This window comes from Sorex araneus, chromosome 4 (genome assembly GCF_027595985.1).
Source record: "Sorex araneus isolate mSorAra2 chromosome 4, mSorAra2.pri, whole genome shotgun sequence".
Taxonomy (NCBI): domain Eukaryota; kingdom Metazoa; phylum Chordata; class Mammalia; order Eulipotyphla; family Soricidae; genus Sorex; species Sorex araneus.
This window is the reverse complement of record NC_073305.1, coordinates 46,670,919-46,690,715: the sequence shown is the minus strand read 5'-3', so window position 1 is coordinate 46,690,715 and position 19,797 is coordinate 46,670,919. Positions and strand designations below refer to the sequence as shown.

Sequence of the window (19,797 nt, the reverse complement as noted above, 5' to 3'; positions counted from 1 at the left end):
CCCATATGGTCCCCTGAGCACCGTCAGGGGTGATTCCTGAGTGCATGAGCCAGGAGTGACCCCTGTGCATCGCCAGGTGTGACCCAAAAAGCAAAAAAAAAAAAAAAAAAGAGGTCACGCGGCCAGGAGCTTTGTTTTATAGTCTCTGAATCTTGGCTGTTGATGGGGTTACGCCACGCTGGGAGCAGTTTGTGGGTGTTGTAGCTGCTAAGCTACTGGAAAATGGGGGATCTGTTTGGAGGAGGCCCAGTCCCAATCCGAGCAGGCTTGGAGATGTCAGCCCCGGGTCCCGTACACCTGGGTTCCTCTGCCGGTTCCTTCATGCGTGAGGCTCATCCGAACATGTGGAGAGGGGCCTGGAGCATGGTTGTGGCTGGGTTCTGGAGGCCTTCAGCTGCTCAAGGCGGGGAGGGAAACTCAACCTGCCCTGCTCCGAAGGGCCTGGTGGAGACAGCCAGGCATGGGGGCAAGAGACTCTGCATTGCTCTCTTCCAAGAGCATTGTTTTATAGTCTCTGGATCTTGGCCGTTGATGGGATTACATGGTGCTGGGGGCAGCATGTGGGTGTGACTGCCAAACTACTGGAAAATGAGGGGCTGAGTGGAGGAGGTCCAGTCCCGATCCAAGCAGGCTTGGAGATCTCAGCCCCGGTCCTGCACACCTGAGTTCCTCTGCAGGTTCCTGTGAAAAAAATTAAATATTGTGTTATGCAGACTTTGAAACAGATACAAAGTGAACAGAATCCTTTAAATGTATTTCTCAGGAAGATGCTCACAAAGGCAACAGAACCCCGAGAGTCCAGGCATGTCTTAAAGAGTTTGCAGTATACAGTTCTTGGGTGCACTTCCTGGGTACCCAGATTCCAGTATAAACAGGCCTGCCACCAGATGGGTCCCTGCATTTCCTCCACCCCTACCCAGGCCCAAATCCAACCACAAAGTCTGGCCCAGTTCTAACCAGGCAGGAGAGTCCTCAACTGCCTGGCCCCTCTCCATCCCCACCACACCCCACCCCAATAGGGCACTTGACTGGGTCTGCAGAAGGCTCATCTTCTGGCCCAGCTCTCTAGCCCAGTGCCCACACCCTCAGTCCTCCCCCAAACTTACAGGGGTTGGGGTGTCATTGTTTAAAAAGCTCTGAGTTAGAAACAACAGTTAGTTCCTCTCTGAGCTTCTGGGTCTTGGAGCTCAGAAGGAAGCTGAGAATCTTTCTCTGACTCACCCTTGCTGGCACTGGGGTCTGCAAAATTGGAGGATGGGACCCCTTAACTCTGAGGTCAGCAGGGTGAAGTGGGGAGACTGGCAGATGAACAGGGGGACCGGGTTCCCTTATCCTAGAACATGGAGCATCTTCAGTCATTCTGATGCCCTCCTCATCCTCAATCCTGCCATTTCTCCATCAATTTCCAGCCTGGTAGTGGCCCCCATGGCACTGTGGAAAGGGCCCTGTAACCTGAGGATCTGGAGCAGATGGCTACAGAATTCGAATGTCGCTGCTACCAAGGGTGGAGTGGAGCAGGGTGTGAGAAGCAGGGCACATGGTGACTGGCCACAAGCCACTCTCTCTCTCTCACACACACACACACACACACACTCATTGAGTACTAATGCACTCAGCTTGTCCAGACTCAACAGTATGCTCAGGGTCAGGGAAATGGCTCAAAGGGCTGCAGCAGATGATCTGCAGGACAAAGGCCCCAGTTTCATACCTGATCCAGGACCTGGAGCCACCTTGTTCCAAGCACAGAGTTGGTAGTAATCCCTTGGTACTTCTGGGTGTGGTCCAAAAGCAAAGAGTCCTCTCAGCCATGCTCATTCCTGCACGTGTGTGGTGAACGGGCCTTTAGCATATAGCTTGAGGTCAAACATTTGCATAAACAGGTTGAGAAAGCCATTTTACAAGAACCAGAGGACTGGGACATATTTACAAGAGCAGGATGGTTAGCCAACAGGAACACAGAGATCAGCTTCTGGATATCTCTCGTTGTCTCCCCTAGTTGCCCCGGGTGCCATTAGTTACTTCTAGTTTTACCTTAAGGCCACGACGCAAGTAGATTGAAACCTAAGCATACATAAGCACTGTGGAGTTACAATAAAGTAATCTTCTTCTTTTGCTTTTGCTCATCTGTGTGTGTGTGTGTGTGTGTGTGTGTGTGTGTGTTTGTCTCCCCTCTCCCTATCACTCTCGCACCTCTCCTCGTAAACCCGATTATCCACTTCCTCTGGATGAGACACACGTGCACACTTGTCTGAAGGTGTTGCATGGGAGACTTAGAGACTCAGGCAAGCGCTGTTCTCTCTCCCCAAGCACCCAGCAGTGGGATCGAGCACATTTTCAGGTGACTCTGAGCCTGTCTTGATTACTATCTTCACAAGGGCCTCCCCAGTGTTGCTGGGCTATGAGGTGGGGGGGCAGATCAGGTGCTGGGGATGAAACTCAGGGCATCATGCATGGAAGGCATGTACTCAACCCAAGAACTGCAGTTGGAACTGCAGCTGATCCAAGAACTCACATTCAGCAGTGCCAACCCATCATCAAGTTCTATATTGAGCATTTAACCAGCCTATTTCATTCAATCCTACCACCAACACTCTGAGGCAACTAGGACACAGGCAGGTAAAACAAAGAGTCAGAAAAGGGAGACAAGAGGGGTTGGAGTGATAAGTGGGTAAGGCATGAGGTCAGCTGGGATCTCATATGATCCCTTGAACCTGCCAGGGATAATCCCTGAGCACAGAGCCCAAGGTTAGCCCTGAGCATGGATTGGTGTGGCCCAATAATGAAAAGAAAGAGAATAAAAAGAAAGCACAAAAAGGAGGAGCCCTGGGGTCCTATGGTGTGATGGTCTGGCCAGCAGCTCAAGATGACACCTAATTCACTCAGAAGCACCAGCCCCTGACACTAGAGCATGCATGTTTCTTGTTTGGAAAGCTGTTCATTGAGCACCAAAAATGATCTGGCTAAGCACAACGGTGGCTGGTTATGGGCATCTATATACAAACTTAAGCACTAATGTAGCCCTAGCACATAAACTACTGCTACTAAGTTTCAATAACGTGTCTCTCCTAAAGTGTCGTCTCTGGGATTCGGGGCCAGGAGAGGCTGGCTTCTTACAGATCCAATGCCCGTTTCGAAGTGGCTGCTTCCTAGCTCCTAGGAGGCTCCATCTAATGCTCTCACAATGGGCGTGGCAGGGGACCGGGCAGAGGACAGGGACAGGGACCTGGACAAAAACAAAGCTCAGACCGAGCTGGGTGTTGCATCGCTCCCGGCTGGGCCTCCCGGGACGGAAATCAAGCAGGACCCAAGAGGGGACTCAAGAAGCCAGAGACCCGGCCTGGCTGGCACCTGGCAGCGCGGAGCCAGAGGCCACGGGACGTGGCGCCTAAGCCTGGGAGGGCAGAGGCGGAGTCTCAGGGTCACGGAGCGCCGCGGGCCGCCAGGGCGGGGCCTGTTGGCCGGATCCGACTCGGGCCCGCAGAGGGCGCCGCGGGCCTCAACGGCTGCCGTGCGTCCGCCGCGCCGCTAGGGGTCAGCGCGGGCGGAGGCGTCTGCGCTCGAGACCCAGCTCGGTGGCCATCCGTGCCGAGTGAGGACGCGGAGCATCTCGGAGCGCAGCTTCGAACATGTCAGTACCACCCCCTCCCCACGCGCGGCGTGTCCGTCATTTCCGCGGCTCTTGTCCGCTTCGCGTGGTCCTTAGGCAGCTGTGCCGCCCCGCGCGCCCTGCCTGCGTCTGTCGTTTCCTCCCCGAGCATGCCGTGCCGCACTACCCAGGGTCCAGGCCCCTAACCTCCCATCCCCCCTCGCTCCGCGGCTTGGGACTGGCAGGAGGACCCGGGAAACTGAGGGCCTGGAAGAGACAGGGCCGCCTCGGAGCACTCAGGAGCCCCGCCCCGTGTGGGTGGGGTCGATGCGAAAGTGGTAGAACCGGCGGGAAGACTTGGGGCTTCAGACTTCCCCCCTGCGGGGCAGGGCTGAGACTGCCAGGGAAGTGACCTATGCAGGTGAGGGGCTTAGGGCCGTCTCGAGTGGGAGGGGCCGTGTGGGAGGGCCACCTGGGACCGACTTGTGTGGAAGTGGCCTCAAGCTGAGGGGACCTGCCTGGGGAAGCGGCAGGGGTAGCCAGGACGCCCCTTGGGGAACAGGTGAATCGAAAGGTGAGGTCCTGGGGCCCTCTTCGCCAGAGACGCCCCAACATAGGGCGTCTCGTCCGGGCCTGGGGTAAGATGGGCAAATGTCAGGGTGTGTAGGTGTTGGAAGTCAGGTCTGGGCCCCGACTCTGTGGCAGTTGGACACCCCTGTGGATTTAGGAAGGATGCCTTGGGGCTTATCTAGGGTGGTTAAGAAACTGCCGGGTGCAGAACTAGGAGATCGCGGTCCCCTCTGAAAGGAAGGCCAGGTCCTTCATGCCCAGAGAAATGCCCTGGGCTGGGCAGCATTGGGAAGGGGAGCGCTTTGGAAAGCAGTCCAGGGAGGGCGAAACCAAGTCTTATGGCTGGATGAGTAATATTGTTAGTGTCAAAGCGGGTTTTCCTGTGCTGTTGGGTTCTTGAGAATTCTATGAAAGATTTGCATACAAAACTCAAAGATTGAAAGTTTATTGTACAGAAAAGATGTCCAGCTTCCTCCCCACTCGTCCAGGCTCTTTATTCGTGAACGATGACCAGGTCCCGTCTCTGGCTTGCCTGGTCTCGTGAATGACTTCCCTGTCTGTCCCACGGTGTCTACTCACCTCCAGTGAAGGATATTACTGGTCCTGTCCCAGCGCTGCTCTCTCTGTGTGTGCCTTCCCAGTCTCAGGCCACGGCGCCGTGAGCACGGGCAAGATCCCTATGCTCTGGGTCATTTGGGCCTCCCAGCTGTGCCTTAGCAGTTCTTATTGTCTAGTCTCAGGTTTCCTACTCTCCAGTCACAGCCATATGCCCATGGGTGACAGTTCCGGGCTAAGCACTTTATTCCATCTTGGGCATCCAAACCCTGTCTGTGTTCTGCCCGTCTGGCCCCGAGATGCCTACGTGTATTTAGGCCCTGTCCAGGCTCACACCGCCCTACCTGACCTGGGGTCCTGTGAACAGAGGTAGATCCAGAGGATATATATTCTTTTTTTAAATTTTTTTAAATTTTTTTAATTCTTTTATTGATTCACCATGTGGAAAGTTACAAAGCCTTCAGGTTTAAGTCTCAGTTATACAATGCTCAAACACCCAGAGGATATATATTCTGAATGGAGAAGAAATGAGTGATCCTTTTATCTGTAGCCAAATCCCACCCCCCAGCCATCCTATTTTACTTTCTGATTGGCTACCTGTTCCAGGGATGGAGATTTAAAGTGACCTGACTCTCTACACCTCAGCTCTTACTCTATCAATATGAGTAGACCGAGGCCTAATGGGTCAGATATAGGGGTACGAAGGTACCATGACATGACTGTGTGTTCATAAAATCTATATCCTGGGACAGGAAGAGAAGAGGGGGCAGAATCAGGAGTTCCTAGCGATTCCATACCCACTGAAGATTGCCTTGGATGGGTTTAAGTGGAGTGGGCAGGTGTCTTCGGTTGCCTTGGATGGGTTTAAGTGGAGTGGGCAGGTATCTTCTTTGCTTATTCTGCTGATGCTGGCCAGCTGTAGTGGTGGGGAAGGACATTGCTGAACCCAGAGAAGGCCGGGGCCCAGGCTCTCAGCCTCCATCCCAGCCGTCAGCAGCTCTTCATTTGCCTGAGACACTGTCCCGTGCTGAGCAAGGCACCCCTGACTCTCCAGTAGCGCCAGCTTCCCCAGGGGCTGGGAGTTGTTCATTTCTGGTCCCCTCTGCATGCCATCAGGTGACATGCCCCCACTCCTGTTTCAGCATGCATGGCAGTCCTTGCACTCTCGGTTCTTCCTTCCCCGACTCTGTCCTCCCTCCTCATGCAGCCCAGCATGGCTGTTGTCCATTGGAAGAGCTCCGCTGTGGGCTGATGAGATGCCACTGCCTGGAAACCATGGCCTTAACCCCCAGCCTGCCACTGAGCCACCTGCAGCCCAGCAGATGACTTTGGCTCCCAGCCTGACTCAACTGAGCCTGGATCCTGTGCGCCTGCCAGAGCTAACCCTGAGCCTCAGACTGGCTGAGCTGACCCTGTGTTCTGCATGCCGGCCAGAGATGAGCCTCAGTCCTGGCTTGAGTGAGCTGACCCTGGATCCTGCACGGCAGCCAGAGGAGTCCCCCATCCCCAATGTGGCTGAGCTGACCCTGGAGCCTGTTCACCGCCGACCAGAGCTCCTGGATGCCTGTGCAGACCTCATCAATGAGCAGTGGCCCCGCAGCCGCGCCTCCCGCCTGCACTCCTTGGGCCAGTCTTCTGATGCCTTCCCCCTCTGCCTCATGCTGCTGGGTCCTTGCCCTACACCCAAGGCAGCCCCCATTGTGGTGGGCCATGCCCGCCTGTCTCGGGTGCTGAACCGGCCTGAGAGCCTCCTGGTGGAGACAGTGGTGGTGGCCCGGGCCTTGAGGGGCCGTGGCTTTGGCCGCCGCCTTATGGAAGGCCTGGAGGACTTTGCTCAGGCCCGGGGTTTCCACCGGCTTCACCTCACCACCCAGGACCAGCTGCACTTCTACACCCACTTGGGATACCGGCCGGGTGAGCCCGTGCAGGGTCTGATGTTTGCCAGCCGTCGACTGCCCACCGCCCTGCTCAGTGCCTTCTCCAAGGCCCCTTGCCTGACTGTCCATGCTGCCCTGGAAGCCCCCAGAGAGCCGCCATCATTGCTACCTCCCCCTGCGCCACCCCTGCCTGAGCCTGTGGCCACCTGTCCCTCACCTCCAACAAGGCCACTGCCACAAAGCCTGCTGGAAACACAGTATCACAACCTGAGAGGATGCCCCGTGTTCTGGATGGAGAAGGATATATGAGGCCCTCAGGGCAAGGCACTGTCCTTCGGGGTCCGGTGAACTGGCCAAGACTGTCAACCTAAGCACTCCAACCTTGCTTTAGCCCCTAGTTCCTGGCTCAGCTTGAGCCCATGTCTGTTCTCTGGGCACTAAGTGGGCTAGGTATGGTTCCTTGGCTCTGAGCCCTGAGCAGCTGAATAAAGACTTCCGTTGGGGGTGGCTGTGACCATTTATTTGTTGAGCCCCTCTGCCACTTCCCCTTCTTGCCTTTGGTCTCTCCCCGCAGGAGGCCCGCAAGTTCAGAGGCACTTGCACGTGTCCCTCCTCTTCTTCCAGGCAGAGCAGCAGCATGTCTGTTTCCCCGGCACATAAACTCATCCCTGTTCTGAGCACTGGCCATGGCCAGACCCTGGACTGGGCTCAGGCATGGGGGAGCTAAATAAAGGCCTTGGTCCTAGGACATGGACAGGAATGCAGTGGCAGTATCTATGCTGGGACACTTGGTGCCCAACTACCCACCCCCTAGAGATCCAAGAGTCCTTTCAGGGGAGGTATCTACACCTCAGGGACCTGAGTGCTGAGTAGGAATTAAGCCAGGCTAAGCAGGGACCATGTGCTCCTGGGGCTGGTGAAGATTGGCAGGGGAAGGAAGGGAATTTGTGAGGGCTGTGGATTGTCACAGGGCACAGTAGTGCTATCAGCACAGCGGCAGACCCGGGAGGGAAGTGTCAGCCCTCTCTCAGTGCCTTTCCCACCCTCCAAGCAGGTGGGGAGGCCTGGGGATCAGTTCCCTGCTTTCCCTGCTGTAGGCCATGACTGGCCTCTAAGCGCACTCCCTCTCTCCTGCAGGTCTCTGGTCCTGTGGCGTGACCATGCAGCTAGGCCTGGTCCTGCGACTGGGCCTGTGCCTAGGGTGTGGTCTGTCGATGCTGCAGGTTCTTGAACGGCCCTTCATAGTGCTGTGGAACGTTCCCTCAGCATCTTGTAACACCCAGTATGGGGTGCAGCTGCCGCTAGATTCTCTGGGCATCATAGCCAACCATAAACAGAACTTCCATGGTCAGAACATCACCATCTTCTACAAGAACCAGTTCGGTCTGTATCCCTACATAGGACCCGAGGGCAAAGTTCACCATGGGGGCATCCCCCAAGCTGTGGCCCTGGACCACCACCTTTCCAAAGCCAGTGCCCAGATTCAGCACAGGCTGAAACCTGGTTTTTTTGGCCTGGCAGTGCTGGACTGGGAGCAGTGGTATCCACTCTGGGATGGAAACTGGGGCCACCGTCAAGTTTATCAAGAGGCCTCGCTGGCATGGATACACAAGTTATATCCCCAGTTAGACTCCAAGGAGCTGATGCTTAAGGCCAAAACAAGCTTTGAGAAGGCGGCACAGTCACTGATGGAGATCACCCTGTGGCTGGGCAAGGCACTGAAGCCCCAAGGACACTGGGGCTTCTATGGCTTCCCAGCTTGCGGCAATGCCTGGAACAAGGAGGATTTCGGTTACTCAGGCGAGTGCCACCCCCAAACCATCGACCGCAACAGCCAGTTGCAGTGGCTCTGGACTGCCTCCACGGCTCTCTTTCCCAGCATCTACCTCCCAGCCGGTCTGCCACCTACCCACTACCAGGCATTTGTTCGACACCGTCTGGAGGAGGCCTTCCGTGTGGCCTTTATTGGACACACACACCCCCTGCCTGTTTTTGCCTATTCCCGCCTCACACACCGAGACTCTGAAAAGTTCCTCACCCGGGTGAGTAAAGGGTGAGGTCTAGGGGTGTCTGCATGGGAAAGGGTGGCCCTGTCCTAAGATGGTCTGAGGAGAGGACATTGCCCGGTGGGGTTTTTGGGAAAAAGACTGATTTAGTTCTGAGGAGGGTGGCCCTAGCATGGAGCACTGGAGGAGGAGGTTTGTCTACCCTGGACATATTCATGAGGAAGGCAAGGTTCAGCCTTTGAGCAGCCCTGGTGTGAGGTGAAAGATTTAAGTGGAGAGACCCAAAGAAGCCATTTGGAGGCTTGACACCAACAAGTCCTGCTCTCAAGTGCAATCAGCAGGCTATCAATGAGCTGTTTTTGTTTTGGAGCCATACCCAGCAGTGCTCAGGAGTTACTCCTGGCTCTGCACTCAGGAATTGTTCCTGGTGGTGCTTAGGAGGTCATAGTGAATACTGGATCGAACCTGGGTCAGCTGTATGCAAAGGCAAGCACCCTACCTGTTGTACTATTTCTTCAGTCCTGGGAAAGTCTTTTATAAAAAATTTGTTTTGGGGCAACTCCTGGCTTTGTGCTTTGGGATCACTCCTGGCAGGCTCGAGAGGGCCATATGGGGTACTCGGGATGGAACCCCTTGTCTGTGCAAGACTAGCACCTTATCCACTGTACTACCACTCTGGCCCATGGGAACTTTTCTTGAAGGTGGAGGTGGCCTGGCCAGCTCCACCCTGGCTTAGCCGTTCTCTACCTCCAGGATGACCTTGTGCAGACCATGGGTGTGAGTGCAGCACTAGGGGCAGCCGGCGTGGTGCTCTGGGGGGACATGAACGTCTCCAGTTCTCAGGTGATTATTGCCTTCTCCTGCCTGCCATGACCCATTCTGGGGTCTGATGGAGAGAAACCACAGTAGGACTGAGTAGCGGGTGCACTGATGCATCCTTCCCCTCTCTTTAGGAGGAATGCTGGACTCTCTCTGAATACCTGGTGGACACCCTTGGTCCCTACGTGATCAACGTGACCAGTGCAGCCATGGCCTGCAGTCACCAGCTATGCTTTGGGCATGGGCGCTGTGTCAGGCGAGAACCAAACCAACTGGAAGCCTTTCTGCATGTGCTGCCAGATGGCAGCCCTCAAGCTTGGACATCCTTCGTCTGCCACTGTTACAAGGGCTGGGATGGCCCTACCTGCCAGGATCAAGGGTCTGAACCCGGGTTTAAAGAGGAATCCTAAAGGCAGGAGTCACCTGCCCCTATGCCTCCTGTCCCTGCTACCATTTTCCAGTCCTGGAAGGGAGGGCTCATTCTTGGCCTTTTCAGCTTACAGTACATCTCCCCATGCACACATCCCACTTGCCATGGGATCCCTGGGGGAACGGGACAGGGTGGGTGGGGGAAAACCTTTAGGCCCTTTTAGAACCTTCAGACCAGGAAACAGCTTCAGGGAAGAGAGTGGCTTCCAGTTAGGCTTGCCACATGCCTACACCTCTGTGAATCCATAAAAAGATCATAGGAAAGTGTTCAGGGGCAGGTGGGTCCCAAGATTCTTAGCTGAGGTGTGAAAGTGCCAAGCTGTTGCCTGTATTCTGCTTTCATCATAAAGTCACTTATTCTTTCACTGCCTGAGGTTTGGCTGATCCTCTCTCCCGTTCCTACCTACCGAGTGCCTCGTTCTCTTCTCCGTCAGCCCTTCCCCCACCCCCTGCAACACACACACACAGAAAATGCCCAGAGAAGCTGGTTCTGCAGTGACTGGCAGCTTCCAGTTCCCAACTCGTGGTGGTCAGTCTGTGTGCACGTGGGGGACGGCGGTGCGGGGTGGGGGCGGGGGCCCCAGGGCATTGTGGGTGCATAGTTCAGCTAGAGCGCCGCGGGCTTGCAGGTCCCGGGAGTAAACTACAGCCCCCAGGGTGCCCCGAGCCTCGCGGGCCGGCGGCGACTGCGCGCGCAGGCCCCCGGGAATCGTAGTCTCGGTCACGTGCGCGCGGGGCCGCGCTGCACCGACCGGAACTCGCCTTCCCGGCGACCCGTCTAACAGGGCCGGGCGCTGAAGCACGCCTGGCTGGGCGGGGCGCCTCGCGAAGATGGTGGCGCGCTCGGAGTGTGGCTCCCACCGTCTGCCCAAGTGTCAGCTCGACGCAGCGGCTGGCGTGTCGCCGACCTGGAGCCCCCGGCCGCCCGGGCCCTGACCCTGCGCCCCCGCGCCCGGGTCCCGACATGCCGCGCGCCCGTAAGGGCAACAGCGCGCCCCGCAAGGGCGGCCAGCACCGCAGAGCGGGTAAGTCGGGGGCATGGGCGAGCTGCGGGGCAGTGATCCGGGACCCATTGTCGGGGGGGAGGGGTGGTGGGTGCTTGTCGGTGTCCCCAGGGCCCTGGGTTGCGGGCTCCTGCCTCGACCCGCCCGGCAGCACTGCTGGCTGCCCGCGCCGACCCCAGCAGACAGCGGCCACGTGCGCGCCCAACTTGAGCGCACCACACGCCAGGTCTGCAGGTGGAGGGAGGGTCGCCGCCACACAGCGCCGGTGCAACCCACACACACCTTCCGGCCGCGCGTTCCCCGCGTTCCCCGTTGGCTCTGTAGACTCTTCCTCTGTGGTGAGACAGCCCGCTGAACAGAATCGAAGGCCAGCCACCTGAGCCCAGTGTTCCTTAAATCTCCGGAGTGGGGGGACAGAGTGGATTGGGTGGTGGGCACTGGTGCCGACCTCCCACATTTACGTAAGGCAGCCGCCCCAGCGCTGTGCTCTATACCCGTGGCTTCCTGGTTTTATTCCTGGAGCCCTGGTTCTTGTCCTGGATTAGACTAGGAAGTTGAAGGGAGGCCTTGCCTGCCCTGGGCAATGAGAAAGAAGCGGGGGGCGGAAAACCACAGGGTTCAGTTCTTGGTGGCTCTAGACAGGAAGAATTCCCTGGAGCTCACGGTAGGCCCCAGACTCGCTTATCAGAGTCCACCAGGAACTTGTCTCGTTGCTGTCAACACATGTGTTTACTCTGCAAGGCTGGGGTGTCTGCTAGACACTGGCTGGCAACCGCCCTAATAGGTTAATTGGTGGAGGGTGGGGGGGACACCTTAGGCTTGGGATAAACCAGGGGAGTTCTTGGGAGCTTGAAGCCTGGGATACTTCGCCCTGGGATACTAGGAGCTTCTGGCCTCAAGTGGCAGGATTGCGGGTGAGCTTGTTGGCCCCCCCATAGAAAGATAGTTACTTGTTTAGTCATTTGCCCTTCCTGAAAGAGGTGTTTCTGCAGGTGAAAAACCAGGCCTCAAAAAAAAAAAAAAAAGAAAGAAAGAAAAACCAGGCCTCGAAGGCTACTCACATGACCTTTATACTCCTGTTAAGATGTGGAGTTGAGATTTGGATCCTGGCTTTGACTTTCTCATCTAAGCCCTGACCCTTACCCTTGCTAATGCAGGCAGCCAACATTACTGGGTGGTGACTGCGCTCCCTCAGGATCTGCCCAGGTTCGCCCTCACTCCTGGCTGGGGCATAAGCCTACCTGAGGCTAGGAGCAGGCTCTGGTCTCAGAGAAGCTGGGCCTGGCACCGGGGTCTGACATTCCCTTTCTCCTGCTTCCTGGCTTAGCTGTCCTTGCACCAACCCCTGCGCTTCCCTCATCAGCCTCAGCGTTTCCATGTCAAGAGAGCTGCAGCATTTTGTGGGCCCGGTGAGGGAACCCAGCAATGGAGGCAGGCCAGGCTGGAGCAATAGTATAGTGGGTAAGGTGCTTGCTCTGCACACGGCTGACCTGGGTTCAATCCCCAGCGTCCTGTATGGTCCCCTGAGCCCCATTAGGAGTGATCCCCGAGTGCAGAGCCAGAAGTGAACTCTGAGCATCGCATGGTGTAGCCAAAAAACAAAGGGGGCTGGAGAAATAATACAACTGGTAGAGTGCTTGCCTTGCATGTGAATGACCCGGGTTCAATCCCCAGCACCCCATGTGGTCCCCCGAGGAGCCCGCCAGGAGCCAGGAATAAACCCTAAGCACTACCACTACCAGGTGTGGCCCCAAAACAAACAAGCTGAGAAACAGTGGAGGCAGAACAAGTGCCTCCGCTTCCTCTCAGGTGCCCGGAGCAGTACGCAGGCTGACTCAGGTTCCAGTGAAGATGAGGCCGCCAGCGAGGCCCGCAGCACCACCAGTGACTGCCCCAGCCTTCTGAGCACCACTGGGGAGGACAACCTTGGTGAGAGAGGGTGGGAGTGTGGCAGGGACCCATAGGGTTCAATGGACTGGGGCTGGAAGCGAGACTGACCAGCTGGCCTTGCAGGCGGGGATGCTGTAGATGAGCAGGGCCAGCAGGAAGACTTTGAAGAGAAGTTGAAGGAGTATGTGGACTGCCTTACAGACAAGAGGTACCCTTCCACCCATGTCACCCTTCCACCCATGTCTCTGCTCAGCCCATGCCAGATGTGATTCGGGTAGGGCTGGACCCCATGACCCTTCCCTCCACTGCCTCTACGTCCCCCCAGTGCCAAGACCCGGCAAGGTGCTCTTGAGAACCTGCGCCTGGCCCTGGCATCCCGCCTCCTCCCTGACTTCTTGCTGGAGCGCAGCTTTACACTGGCCGATGCCTTGGAAAAGTGCCTCAAGAAAGGTTGGGCCCAGGGGCACATGGGGGACCTGAGCTGGCTGGGTGCTGACCCTTGCTGACGGGGCTGACTGCAAAGCATCCCTGCAGGGAAGGGCGACGAGCAGGCACGGGCGGCTGCTGTGCTGGGCCTGCTCTGTGTGCAGCTGGGCCCTGGACCCAAGGGCGAGGAGTTATTCCGTAGCCTGCAGCCCCTGCTGGTCTCTGTGCTCAGCGACACTACAGCTAGTCCCGCTGCCCGGCTCCATGTAAGTGACCCCTTGTCCCACGACACCCGTTCCCTCTCCTCGTCCCAAATAGACGGGGGATTCCCACCAGCCCGGGAGTCCGGGGGGCTGGGAGCCCGTGCTCGCCCTGACTATGGCCTGGCTCCGCCCTCCTCCAACAGTGTGCTTCTGCTCTTGGCTTGGGCTGTTACGTCGCCGCTGCTGATGTCCAGGTAAGTTATTTTAGATGCAGATGGTAGAGCCCCAGGGCCCTCACCGGGTACCTGAACTCTTCTCCCTTTCTGTGCCTCTAGGACCTGGTTTCTTGCCTCACATGCTTAGAAGGTGTCTTTAGCCGGTCCTGTGGTGCAGGTGGCCCAGCAGCCCCTGCGGTCCCTGCCGGCCTGCATGGTCTGCTCTGTGCTGCCCTACAGGCCTGGGCATTGCTACTGACCATCTGCCCCAGCACCCACATCAGCCACATCCTGGACAGGTAGGGGCAGCTACCCCCTGGGAAAGGCCTGGGGAGGGTCAAGAATCTCAGGACCGACTTGCAGCCCAGCCTGCCCTCTCACTAGGCAGCTGCCGCAGCTGACCCTGCTCTTGTCCAGCGACAGCGTGACCCTGCGGATGGCTGCGGGCGAGACCATCGCTCTCCTCTTTGAGCTCGCCCAGGACCTGGAGGTGTGCGGGGCTGCAAGGGGGGTACTACTGAAGCCACTGACCCCTCAGGGCTGGAGGCAGGGGCTGCCACGGCAAACTTCGGCTATCATGGCGAGAAGTAGCCCCCAGCCTGGCTTGTGGGCACTGTGGCAGGCTCCCTTGTGCTGAGAGCTGTTGCCTCCGCGGCAGGAGGACTTCGTTTATGAGGACATGGAGACACTCTGTGAGGCCCTGCGCACTCTCGCCACCGACAGCAACAAGTTCCGGGCCAAGGCCGACCGTCGGCGGCAACGCTCCACCTTCCGCGCCGTGCTACACTTTGTGGAGGTGCATGGGGGCAGTGTCTCTGTCCTAGAGGGTGCCCCCCTGCCCCCAGACACAGCCCCCAAGCCCGGTCATGTGGACACCCCTCCATCCCACTGCAGGGTGGCGAGTGTGAGGAAGAGACGGTCCGTTTTGGGCTCGAGGTGCTCTATGTGGACAGCTGGGCGCGGCGCCGGGTCTACGCCGCCTTCAAGGACGTGCTGGGTTCTGGCTTGCATTATCACCTGCAGGTGGGGTGGTGGGCGAGACGGGGGACTGGGGGTAGCCAGTAGCTGCCTCTGGCCAGCCCGAGCTCAGCTACCTCTGCCCACAGAACAATGAGCTCCTGCGGGACATCTTCGGCCTGGGCCCCGTGCTGGTGCTGGACCCCGCTGCTCTCAGAGCCTGCAAGGCCTCACGCTTCGAGAAGGTCAGCACCTGGCACGCCCTGTCCCTCTCTTTGTTTCCTGGGGCTGGAGGTTGGAAGGGTGGAGGGGAGCCTCCCCACTCACACCAGGTTGTCACTGTCGTTTCCCCACCCCCAGCACCTGTACAATGCCGCTGCCTTCAAAGCCAGGACCAAGGCACGTAGCCGTGTGAGGGACAAGCGGGCAGATGTCCTGTGAGGCGCGGCCCGCAAGACTGTCGGCGCCCTCAGCTGCATTCGTAACAGAAGACAGTGCCACAGCTGGTCTCTGCTGTGAATTGTTTTATATTTTTAATAACAAAACAAAAACAAAAAACCAGGGGGGTAGAGGCCAGCTCATGGGGGCTCTGACCCTTTGCCTCTGCACTCAGCCGCAAGGCCCCTTCCTGCTCCTCCCATTGACGTGGCACTGGCAGTGGGGCACTTTCCCTTTCCTTTCTCAGGTCTTCTCCCCTGGGATGAATCATTTCCTTGGGGCTTCAGCGTTTTGGACACATGCCATATTGGGGAGGTGAGACTACTGGAATGAATTTATGTGCTGATTTGTAGCTTATTAGAGATCATTAAACGGAGTGCTCTGCTTTGAAGAGTCCCAGCTCCTTGCTCCTTCTGCCTGCCTGCCCCCACCACGTCCACCACCCCAGACCACCCCACTGGCTTCCCTCAGTCTCCCTGTCACCTATGCCCTTCAAGGCAGACTCCCCGTGGTGACCCCAGCCTATGTTTGAGCAGCGGCTCTAACCCCCTGCTGGGAGGCTCAGCAGCGCCTGGATGACCGGGAGGGGACAGCTATTTCTGGACTTGGGGACCTGCTGTCTGGGGGAGGCCAGAGGGTGCTGACGGGCCACAGGAGGAGCCAGGGGGTTGGGTCACTTCCTGGGGCTTTGGCACCCTAAAGCTTGACTGCCCACTGGCCTGCAGAGGTCAGAAGTGGGCAGCTGTGGGGGTCAGATCACTCAGACAACGGCCTGGCCGAGGAAGTGGTATGGCCGGGGGCAGGGAGAGGAGAGACCTGCCAGCGGTCACCTGATTTGCACTCTCGCCCCCGAGGAGCGGCCGCCTCTCAGCTGGGTGCCCGGGCCTCGCTGTTGTTGAGCCTGCGCAGCTGGCTGAGGCTGGCCAGCCGCAGCTTGAGCAGCACCTCCTCCTGCGTGTGCAGTGTGTGTGCCAGGACACGGAGGGACTCACTCTGTAGCACTGCCAACAGGAGGGGATGTCAGACGCCGGCCACCCCGACTCACCCCATTCCCACCACACCCTCCCCGCCATAGCCTCTGCAGCTGCTCCCCGCCACCAGCTCCGATGGCTCAGGGCGGCCTTACCACTCAGGTAGACAGCCAGGATGGCAAGTGCCAGGCAGGTGAGCACCAGCAGCGCCAGCAGCAACAGGAAGCACAAGCGGCCCTGCAGAGGGCTGCAGCCGGCCTGGGCACACAGCGAGGGTGGCAGGAAGCCCAACAGCTCGTCCCAGGACTGCGTCTCCTCGGCCAAATAGGGTCTCAAGGAACCTGTGGGCAGAGGACTGGGTGTCAGAAGGGTGGTGGGTGCACCCCCTTCCCTCCCTGCCCATGTGTGTCCCACATTCCTCCCCGCCTCACCTCCACCGTGGAGGTCGCTGATGGACTCCACTGGGTGCAGGCGCACTTCCTGTACGTGGTTGGGGGCCAGCGGGACCCTGTTCCTTGGGCTTGGCGTTGGTGCCACTGTGTCTGTAGGAGCAGCAGGGGGAGGATTCAATTGGAGGAGGTCACCCTCTCATTCCTGGCAGCAGAGATTCAGAGGAGGGCGGGACAAGGGGACATTTGGCTCCTGATCCCCTAAAACCTACTCAGGAATGACCCTTGAGCCCCGGCTGCAGAGATCAATTTCTGTGCATTGACTTTGCCATGTTGCACTTTCTCTCCCGTAGCCTCAGGGACTCAGGTGTTCACTTCTAGGGGTGTTTCTGAGAGCCATGGAGAAATTCAGTCCAATCCCTGTTCTGTGAGTCAGCCTCCAGGCCAGGAAGAAGCCTGCGCTCCACCCTGCTCCCCGCCATCTGACTGCTGTGACCTGAATCAGCGTGATTCAGCGGGCCTGTGTGAACCCGCTGCTTGCCTCCACACCGAGGCAGGAGACCTGCATTCCTTATCAAACTGCCACACACACACCCATGAAGGCCTTCAAGGGAGCCTGGGCAGGCAGTTTTCAGTTCCCTTTGGAAATTAATAAGTCCTAGGAGCAAGACTAAGGATGTCCATCACTGGGTAGGGAAGGTGTCACCACTCCTGATAATTTTTTTTTTCACCTACACCTGGCTATGCTCAGGGATCACTCTGAAGGTGCTCAGGAGACCATGTGGGATGCCAGAGATTGAAACCAAGTCAGCCTTGTGCAAGGCAAGCGCTCTAGCCCACTGTACTAACTGTACTATCTCACTGGCTCCCGAAAGTCTTAGCCAATACACACCCCTCACCCCCCCACCCCAATGCTGAGGATCAAATACAGGCCTCACAATTGCAAGGCAAGTGCTCTGGCACTCATGAGAGTGCCCTGGAGACCATACAGTGCTGGAGATTGAATCTGGGACTCCCACATGCAAAGTATATGTGCCAGACCTTTGAATGCTACAACACATTACAGCATTAGACATGAAAGTACACATCTCAAGAGGGGAGGTGTGAACGCCACATGTGCTTGGCATTGGCACTAGCTGCACATGGTTTAGGGCAGTATGTGTGCTAAATGTTTCTTTTATATATTTTTTAAATTTTATTTATATAGTTTTTAGATCTTAGCTCTGTCAGACCTCCTGATGTACAGGAAGGAACTAGGTAACAAAGTGGGAAGCTTTAAAGGAATGCCCCCTGTGAGGGGCAAGAGTGGTCACACTGGGTCTGTCACCTTCAGAACAGTGACAATGTTCATGATTTCCTTGAAACTTGCTCTTGACGTGCACAAGTAAATAAAAGCAATGGTTGCCTGCTTGCCATCTGTCTGGGTGGTGGCTGGGGACTTCCATTAAATTGCCTTTTTTTGGGGTCACACCCGGCAATACACAGGGGTCACTCCTAGCTTTACACTCAGGAATCACCCCTGGCGGTGCTCAGGGGACCATATGGATGCTGGGGATCGAACCTGGGTCGGCCGCATTCAAGGCAAATGCCCTATCCGCTGTGCTATCGCTCCAGCCCTAAATTGCCTTTTTTTTTTTTTTTTTTTTTTTGCATGTGGCCGAGTTTACCTCTGTAGCACTGTAGCACTGTCATCCTGTTCATCGATTTTCTCGAGCAGGCACCAGTAACGTCTCCATTGTGAGACTTGTTATTACTGTCTTTGGCATATCGAATACGCCACGGGCAGCTTGCCAGCATCTGCTGTGCGGGCAGGATACTCTCGGTAGCTTGCTGATCTCTCCAAGAGGGACGAAAGAATCAAACCCGGGTCAACAGCGTGCGAGACAAACACCATACCCGCTATACTATTGCTTCAGTCCAAGTTTACCTCATACTTTCTAAACTGAGTTTAGATTGGGTTTCAAGCCTTGGACAAGACTAGAGAGATAATACAGTGGGTAAAGTGCTGGCCTTGCATGCAGCTGACCCATGTTTGATCCCTGGTTCCCCATAGGGTACCCTAAGTCCTGTCAGGAGTGACACCTGAGTGCAAAGCCAAGAGTAAGTCCTGTGTACAGCCAGGTGTGGCCCCAAAACAAAATCAACCCATGTGCACACACCCCCAGAACAGGCCCCTCCTAGTGAGGCAGGCTGCTGGGTTGAGGTGCAGGGTGGAGCCACTGGGGCAATTAGATGAATGACCACTGAAGTCTGCACAAGCTAAGCCAGTATGTCGAACCAAACTTCCCCCTCCCCCTACACACACACACACACACACACACACACTTTTGCCAGTTGCGGGCACTGGGGTATACGTTGGAGATGTCCAGAAGCCTGTTCACTTTATCAGGGTCATTTACCCAAACGCTTCCTGAAACCATGACCACAACTAATCTCAGCTTCCTCCCTGAACGCAGGACCAGCCCGCCCGGGTCACCGCCCAGCTCACACACACAATGACACAACCCAAAGTACCTCCCTTCCCCATTGCTCCCCCAAATCCCTCCCTGCCGCCCTTAGGTGGAGGTAGGGCCTGAGTGTGGAGGGATCCAGCCTGGCCATGTGGGCTCGGCTCCTCCTCAGGCAGAGGGACACGGGGACGGACTGGTCCAGGAAGGACAGCAGCTTTCAGGATACTGGCAGCTTTCTCCATGTCCACGGTGTGGAAGGCCGGCTTGCCCTCCCTGCCTCTCTTACCTTCTTGGGTCTCCTCAGGCATGGTGGGTTGTGGGCACTCAGGCCGATGACAGTGCTCAGCAGTAGGACGACAGGATGGGGGCAGCAGTGGCTTCTCTGAGCCCAGAAGGCCTGGCCACCTCCCAGCCAGGGCCTAAAATTAGGCCTGAGCTCAGCACACTGGGCTATATTTAGAGGGGGCAGCCCTTAGCCATGGAAAGGGGCAGAGACTCACAGGGGCTGGCCTGGATTAATTCTCCAGTGGTGGAGCCCAGACAAAAGTGCGTATGTCCAGGGGAAACCCGGGGAACCCCACATATGCATGGGTGTCTTCATCTGGAAAAGCCACCTCAGGCACAGCCTCCAGCAATGTTCATGGCAGGACAGGCAAGCCGTGTGCCCACACCACATCCTCAGGTGGTCATTCCTTCTCCAAGCAAAGGGAAGTTGAGAACCCACTACTGTGATCTGCTAGTACCAGGGACTGGGGGGTGACAGAAACCTACTGCACAGGGCCAGGCGGGCAGAGATGCCCCAGAAACACAGGCACCCATGCAGGTCAGTGGATGGGTACTTCCATTATGATGATGGTAAACTGGGGGGAGGTTGCCCCTCTCTAATCTTTTCTCACACCTATTAATCAGTACTAGCAGTGCAAGGTGCTTTTGTTTTTGTTTTGGGGGTCACACCAGGTGATGCTCAGGCTATGCTCAGTGAGTCCTGGAGGGCTCGGGGGACCTCATGTGG

At 57.0% G+C, this 19,797-nt stretch overlaps 4 protein-coding genes across 12 annotated transcripts; 3 read left to right on the top strand and 1 right to left on the bottom strand.

The window, feature by feature from the left end:
- The first annotated feature begins 3,539 nt into the window (after positions 1 to 3,539).
- Positions 3,540 to 7,735, top strand: NAA80 (N-alpha-acetyltransferase 80, NatH catalytic subunit). Of its 3 annotated transcripts, none has more exons than XM_004615119.2 (2): positions 3,540 to 3,628; positions 5,919 to 7,735. In XM_004615119.2, exon 2 carries the CDS (start codon positions 5,968 to 5,970, stop codon positions 6,895 to 6,897), a length of 930 nt encoding a protein of 309 aa, XP_004615176.1. In that variant the 5' UTR covers positions 3,540 to 3,628; positions 5,919 to 5,967; the 3' UTR covers positions 6,898 to 7,735. The 3 variants fall into 3 exon arrangements, with proteins under 3 accessions (XP_004615176.1, XP_054991767.1, XP_054991765.1); XM_055135792.1 differs by lacking the exon at positions 3,540 to 3,628 and adding an exon at positions 3,868 to 4,007; XM_055135790.1 differs by lacking the exon at positions 3,540 to 3,628 and adding an exon at positions 3,876 to 4,007 and having other exon boundaries at positions 5,854 to 7,735.
- On the top strand, positions 3,570 to 10,215 carry HYAL3 (hyaluronidase 3). 3 transcript variants are annotated; one of them, XM_012934199.2, is made up of 4 exons: positions 3,570 to 3,628; positions 7,726 to 8,630; positions 9,348 to 9,437; positions 9,548 to 10,215. In XM_012934199.2, exons 2-4 carry the CDS (start codon positions 7,749 to 7,751, stop codon positions 9,821 to 9,823), a joined length of 1,248 nt encoding a protein of 415 aa, XP_012789653.1. In that variant the 5' UTR covers positions 3,570 to 3,628; positions 7,726 to 7,748; the 3' UTR covers positions 9,824 to 10,215. The 3 variants fall into 3 exon arrangements, with proteins under 3 accessions (XP_012789653.1, XP_054991764.1, XP_054991763.1); XM_055135788.1 differs by lacking the exon at positions 3,570 to 3,628 and adding an exon at positions 3,937 to 4,007; XM_055135789.1 differs by lacking the exon at positions 9,348 to 9,437.
- A 218-nt stretch (positions 10,216 to 10,433) lies between these two features.
- Positions 10,434 to 15,368, top strand: IFRD2 (interferon related developmental regulator 2). Of its 4 annotated transcripts, none has more exons than XM_055135785.1 (13): positions 10,438 to 10,867; positions 12,174 to 12,307; positions 12,656 to 12,775; positions 12,860 to 12,944; positions 13,062 to 13,186; positions 13,271 to 13,428; positions 13,569 to 13,619; positions 13,701 to 13,879; positions 13,965 to 14,070; positions 14,239 to 14,376; positions 14,475 to 14,603; positions 14,687 to 14,782; positions 14,898 to 15,368. In XM_055135785.1, exons 2-13 carry the CDS (start codon positions 12,223 to 12,225, stop codon positions 14,976 to 14,978), a joined length of 1,353 nt encoding a protein of 450 aa, XP_054991760.1. In that variant the 5' UTR covers positions 10,438 to 10,867; positions 12,174 to 12,222; the 3' UTR covers positions 14,979 to 15,368. The 4 variants fall into 4 exon arrangements, with proteins under 4 accessions (XP_054991762.1, XP_054991760.1, XP_004615280.1 ...); XM_055135786.1 differs by having other exon boundaries at positions 10,852 to 10,867; positions 12,210 to 12,307; XM_055135787.1 differs by lacking the exon at positions 14,475 to 14,603 and having other exon boundaries at positions 10,434 to 10,867.
- A 152-nt stretch (positions 15,369 to 15,520) lies between these two features.
- Positions 15,521 to 19,131, bottom strand: LSMEM2 (leucine rich single-pass membrane protein 2). Of its 2 annotated transcripts, XM_004615224.2 has the most exons (4): positions 19,072 to 19,131; positions 16,378 to 16,488; positions 16,102 to 16,287; positions 15,521 to 15,976 (listed from the first exon to the last, which is right to left on the bottom strand). In XM_004615224.2, the coding sequence occupies exons 1-4, from the start codon at positions 19,091 to 19,093 to the stop codon at positions 15,843 to 15,845; spliced, it is 453 nt and encodes a 150-aa protein (XP_004615281.1). In that variant the 5' UTR covers positions 19,094 to 19,131; the 3' UTR covers positions 15,521 to 15,842. The 2 variants fall into 2 exon arrangements, with proteins under 2 accessions (XP_004615281.1, XP_054991768.1); XM_055135793.1 differs by having other exon boundaries at positions 16,102 to 16,488.
- Positions 19,132 to 19,797: the final 666 nt, after the last annotated feature.